The sequence below is a fragment of the Panthera onca genome, chromosome B2 (genome assembly GCF_046562875.1).
Source record: "Panthera onca isolate mPanOnc1 chromosome B2, mPanOnc1 haplotype 2, whole genome shotgun sequence".
Taxonomy (NCBI): Eukaryota; Metazoa; Chordata; class Mammalia; order Carnivora; family Felidae; genus Panthera; species Panthera onca.
The window spans coordinates 74,453,432-74,459,358 of record NC_138343.1 but is presented as its reverse complement, the minus strand read 5'-3'; the positions used below and the strand labels follow the sequence as shown (position 1 = coordinate 74,459,358).

The window sequence follows — 5,927 nt, the reverse complement described above, 5'->3', positions numbered from 1 at the left end:
CTCCTTGGAATGTCTTTTCCATTGCCGTTACCTAACCGTGATCGTTATTTTGCAGGATTCACCATTGTTGATACGGAGGGGGAGGGTGGAGAAGACTTGACACAACCAATTTTTCCACAGCAGAATTTAGAATGATTCTTCAGTGACTTACCTCGTCACGTAACATCACCAGGAGCTCAGAGTGTGACATGGAGGTTGTGCATCTCTACTCTGTACTCAGGTTGAGATGCTCGTGCTACATTTAGGAGGATGCATAGCCCAGGCTTCAGTTACTCTTTATTCCTCTTAGTGCAGGTATGTGGGAGAACACTAACTGTCACACTTGACACCAAGCCTCTGCCAGAGAAGCGCCACCATTCTGATACTGGAATGTGGTTAATAATGGAAAGAAGATCCCAACGAGTCTAAATTAAACAAAGCCTGAAACCAACAGCAAAAAATGTGCAGTGTGTATTTTGCAGGTTTAAGACAACTCAGGACAATAAAACAATGGACTATATATGTATATATAGATCTCTCTTAGGCACCATAATCAATATGAGCCAACAATATTTAAACTTGATTCAGGCCACATTCAGACATTTGCTCTTATTTACAAATATTTAAATTAAATACAACCTGAAATGTGTTTTGTTACATACAAAAAAGAAAAAAACCTATACAACTCAGAGCAATGTTTGTCTTAAATAATTACATTTAACTAAATGGAACCACTTGTGGTGCTTCAAGTTTTTATGACCCCTTCCAGAAAATCTTTTTCTACCATCTCTTCTATTTTTTGCCTGGCTTTGCTGGAAAAGGGTTTGTGGTTTTCCAGTTTCATGTCCTTATTCGGGAAGGTGTTTGAGTAGAGGATGGGGCTCCCTGAGTGTCCTACACATCGGCTGGTGACTTTGCTGTTGAAGACTTGGCTGAGTACGTTGAAGAATGGCAGCAGCTGCTCAATACTGCGCACGGTGCAGATGGTAAGCAGCAAGTGCCCCGGCTCCCAACCCAACGTTCTCCCTGAGTTGTCTTCCTCTGGGTTTTTCTGTAGAAACACAAAGGGAATTGTTATTAACAGAGATACAGTACCTGAGAACATTTAAAAGGGTGTAAACATCAGCAACAGTTAACAAATACAAATGATGACATCAAGGCTCCATTCCAGACTTGATTAAAATCGTACTTCTGACTGAAGCATTTTAGTGCCAGTTATTAAGTACAGATAGAGGTGTCCAACACTGTAGTAATATTTTCCAACTGGAGTGCACAGGTAAGCTTAGCAGAGTCGGTTTTAGATAGAGTCAAATATTAAAAATTTATGTTGTGCTTTGCATATACTCAAAAAGCTCCCAGATTTCTGGATTCCCACTAATGTAACCAAGGACTAAATAAATCATAAAGTGACTGCAGAAGAGGGTTAGGAAGAGACAAAAAAGTCTTCTACGTTTCACCATTAGTAATCAGTTAATTCCTTTTCAGCCAAATGGCTTAAACTTATTACCACAAGATGGTAGCATGGTTTGGAGGGAGTAATTATTTTCTGTACGAGAGAAAGGAAAAGAGCACTCAGGAGAGACACTGCCATCTGTTTTTGTGTTGTGTAAACAACATGGGGAGGAGAGCTGCACCTAGAGTCAAAATAACTGGGTTAGTGTCTGGGCTTTGCAATTTAGTGTGGGACATCCTTGGGCAGGATACAGAAAATTCCTCATTTAAAAAGATGGGGAAATATAATCTGTCTTCTGGCAAAGAAGTCAAATGAGAGTGCAGGTGAAAACTGTCAACTAAATATAAATGCAGTTAAAATCATTCATTAAAACTAACCAAGAGACTAGTTTAGGAAGCCAGCTGGATTATATGAAGTTGTCGATGTCAGTCTGTCTAGGAAAAGTTAGGAGAGAACTGGAGATGTTTTGAGTTTGGGGGGAATCACAGATATAAAAACACACTTAGAATGAAAACAGACGTGAATTGGATAGAAAATGGGGGAAAAATCAGCAGGTGGGACTTAGAAAGCAGAACTGTCATACTGAGGAGTTTGCCTGTTGCTGAGAAACTTTCATTGTTTACCTAATATTTAATATCACTAGTTTCCTAGAGGAGATAGCAGATGCAAAATACAGCTTATTTTCTCATATGCGATTACAAGGTTTGTCTGCTTATTTAAAAATGAAATCCCAAGAATGGAAAATAGATTTAAATTAAAAAGGAGCAAACAAATCCTCCAGTTCTCTATGGCCAGAAAAAAAGAAAAAAGTAATTAACCTCAAAGCTAAACTATAGGATATAGAAAACCTCTTCCTTCCATTTAACTTGAATGCTGGTTTTAATGACCATCCTGGGAGACTGACTTTCACATCACTGGCTGCTGTTAAGTGGCTGACCACATCACCTATTAGTCCCCTGAATCAAGCTGCAATTCAATAGTGATTAAAGGATAAGCAGAGATGAATTTACCCTGAAGGAAAATGCATAATATCTTTGAGAGAGAACTAAGGTAACCTTTTGTTTATATTCCTGCCAAGATGTACATTTTTTTAATTTTTAAAATGTTTTATTTTTGAGAGAGAGCATGAGCAGGGGAGGGCAGAGAGAGAAGATGACACAGAATCAGAAGCAGGCTCCAGACATTGAGTGTGTCTGCACAGAGCCCGATGCAGGGCTCGAACCCATGAACCGTGAGGTCATGACATGAGCTGAAGTCAGCTGAGCCTCCCAGGTGCCCCCAAGAGGTACCTTTAAGAGAGGGGCTTTTACTAAGCTTGTGACCAATAAAGAGCGCACCTGTTTTGGTGTTCTGCTCCTCTTCATCACAACTATACCACCTCCTCAAAAATAAAAGCCAGACATGTTCCCATAAAAACGATTTCTCCTTTAACTTCACCAGTCTACACTTGAAGACAGACTTCCTTCCTGTTTACCTCTCTTGTACTTGTTGAAATCCACACCTGGGTTTGTGTCTCAATATTTGGTCCAGATGTGGCAACTTTTGCTGCCACATCACAAGCATCAAAAAGCCACCCTCACCTGATGCTTGGCCATCTCCAATCCCTCCAAAATCACTGTCTTAAAGTCCTCCTCCTTGTCCTGTGGAAGGAAAGAGGAGAACTCATAGCCTTTGTTCCAATGAAAAGTATGTTTGGCCATGAAGACCTTGTTTAAAGTGTGGAAAATGCTAATCAAAATTGTTATCTTATTCTATGGGACACATTTTAGGCAAAAGGCTGTCTTGTTTATCCCATAGATACAGAGAGGAGTCTTACAAAAATTGTCATTACTAATGAGATGCAGGGATGACAGAAAGTGCATGTGCCTGGGGTCATAATCATCACACAGCTTCTGGGTTTGTTGTCATGATTAGTTTTTCAAACCCCTATGATATTAAAGGGAAAAGTACCTAAACTCTGGACCCAACTTTCATGTCTGCCCTTTTACTTCCTTAAAGACTTGATTTTAAATCAAGTTCCTCAGATCCTTCAAGCGCAACCTCCTCTTTAATCCTCCAGTTCTCTATGGCCAGAAAAAAAAGTAATTAACCTTGAAGCTAAACTCCTTCTCTATTCCATTTCTAGAGTTTGTGCAGTGTGGTTTAGTTTAGGGGCTGCTGCCTGATTAGGGGACCCCAGAAGACTGGAAAATTTCTGAGCACTCAAAGCACATACTGCAAATTAAGACTCCAAAATACCTGGGTCATCCCCACACTGTACATTTTGTAACAAAAATTGTTTTTTTTAATTTTGTGATGCTTTATTTTTTTGTAAGTAATCTCTACATTCGACATGGGGCTTGAACTCAACAACCCTGAGATCAAGAGTCAGATGCTCCACTGACTGAACCAGCCAGTTGCCCCTGAAAAAGCTTTAATGCAAAAAAGACAAAAGATTTGAAATAAAGGCTCACTGGTGAGCATGCCAAACTCATTATTATTTTCTTGGGTGAAGATCTCTAATTAGCCTGAGGCATACCGAAAGATACAAAATACATAATCCATGATATAAATACATTTTACCAATTCTGTCTTCTTACACTTAAAAAGAAGAATGTGGTACCTTTGCCCTTTTCCGAAGAAGTTTTGCTAGTCGAACTACATAAGGTTTAAATTCTCGTTGATGTATGCCCTGCCTTCGGACTTCCAAACCCGAATCATCGGAGGCTTCTGGGATAAAGGCCCATCGGTACCTATGTACAGAAGAATGATATCGACACTGGTAAGACAAGATGTGCCATTTGAGACAAGGCCACGTTAAATGTAGTGGAAAGAACGTGACCCACTGCCTCTACAGATTCCAGTGCCAGCTGTGCCAGGTGCAGCCCTGTCACCTAGGACAGGACTCTCAACCTGACCCTTTTCTTCACCAGCAAATAAAGATACTATTAACCATCTCCTAGAGTTGTAAAGAGTAAATACATATGGAAAGTCTCATCATTGTTCTTCATGAGCACAAAGCCAGTAACTTAAATGATTCCGTCCTCATTTGTTAATTGGCAAAATCCCCACCGTATACTTGGCCAGATGCCCTCCACACAGGGGGCAAAGAAATGAAATAAAACATGAAGTAGGACTTCTTTCTCATGACCCTTGTATTTTTGTCTTTAATAAATAAAATTAGTATCTGACTATGGGAAAATTTTGAACAGTATAAAAGGACATACCAGAGAACGGTAGTGTCTCCCTCCCACCACAGGGTCCATCAACATAGCCAGTTTCTTGTGTTGGCATCCAGAATTCATGAATAGAGCACACAAGCACAGAGCCAACCTCCTCTTCAGTAAACTTAAAAAACCACGACTGCTGCTTGTGATGATTTAATTAGATTTAATTGTGCTGATTTAGATAACATGTAAAACCCCACTCTCTTTAATAGCTACACAGTACTCCAGTGTTGGAATGTACTGACTTAACCAGCCTCCTAGATCGTCTCGTTATTACAAGTAGCACCTCGATGGATACACTTACAGTACTGACTTTTTGCGTATCTGACTGTACAGTGGTAGGATAAAAACTTGTAATAGCAGAATTATTGGCTTAAAGAGAATGTGTATTTTGAGTTTTGGTAACTACAACTCTGGAGAACAACTAGACGATATCAATGTACACCTCCAACTGGAGTAAGAATGCTTCTGTTAAGGTTAAAAAGAAATACACTTTTAGATCGTTACCATTATGATCACTATTTATAATTGGAAGTTCTCTTAGGAGTAATGGCTTTTCCACCATTTATAGGCCCTTTTCTGTGAACTCTTTATTCTCTCACTGACCCATTTTCCTGCTGGGTTACTGATTTGTACATATTAAGCAAGTTAGACTTTTGTCATAAACACCGTAAATATCTTTCCCCAACCTTCTACTTTTTCCACTTCATGGTATTTTTTTTTGTCACACAGAGACTCAACATTTTTTTGTGGTTAAATTATCAAAGATCTTTAACTTCTGAAATATATATCATGTTTAGAAAGATACTAATCTTTCAAGATTAAATTCTCCAGGTCATCATCTACTACTTCATAGATTTTTTTAAAAATAGTAGTTTTTTAAAAATTATAGTTCTACAGCCTTTTCCATCCTTTTTTTTAGTAACTCTGTCCTAACAGGATGAACTAATTTTGGTTCTGATCATGGAAGCTAACAAGTCAATACGATGAACATACTACTTAATGGTTCTTCCTAGAGCACTGGAGACTAGCTTCTATCACTTTTTTGATGATAAGCATCCCAATTAATTCTGGCCACTTTGCTACAGTTCTGCATGGGATTCCTTCCTGAATTTCTTCTTTATCAAGAAGTAGGTGTATATGGTTTCCAAATGGAGAAAAAAAAGGAACTGGACTTAATCTAAAAAGAATTTCTAGTTCTTACCGTTAAATTTAACTAAAAGTAAACTTGTGAAACAGCAATTTTGGGGAATTTAAGCATGTCCAATATAGAAAACAGATTCTGATGT

The 5,927-nt window shown here is 38.7% G+C and overlaps 1 protein-coding gene across 13 annotated transcripts in view; it reads right to left on the bottom strand.

Moving 5' to 3' along the window:
• Positions 1 to 437: 437 nt before the first annotated feature.
• DOP1A (DOP1 leucine zipper like protein A) overlaps positions 438 to 5,927 on the bottom strand; it is a 110,942-nt gene continuing 105,452 nt past the window's right edge. For 8 of the 13 annotated variants that reach the window (XM_081795753.1, XM_081795756.1, XM_081795764.1 and 5 more), the window contains 3 exons: positions 4,035 to 4,164; positions 3,013 to 3,072; positions 438 to 1,030 (listed from right to left, as the gene is read on the bottom strand). In XM_081795753.1, coding sequence (XP_081651879.1) covers positions 725 to 1,030; positions 3,013 to 3,072; positions 4,035 to 4,164 — 496 coding nt within the window. In that variant the 3' untranslated portion in view covers positions 438 to 724. Of the gene's footprint in view, positions 1,031 to 1,064; positions 1,614 to 3,012; positions 3,073 to 4,034; positions 4,165 to 5,927 lie in introns of those variants that run through there. The other 5 variants (XM_081795757.1, XM_081795760.1, XM_081795762.1 and 2 more) reach the window with 2 other exon arrangements.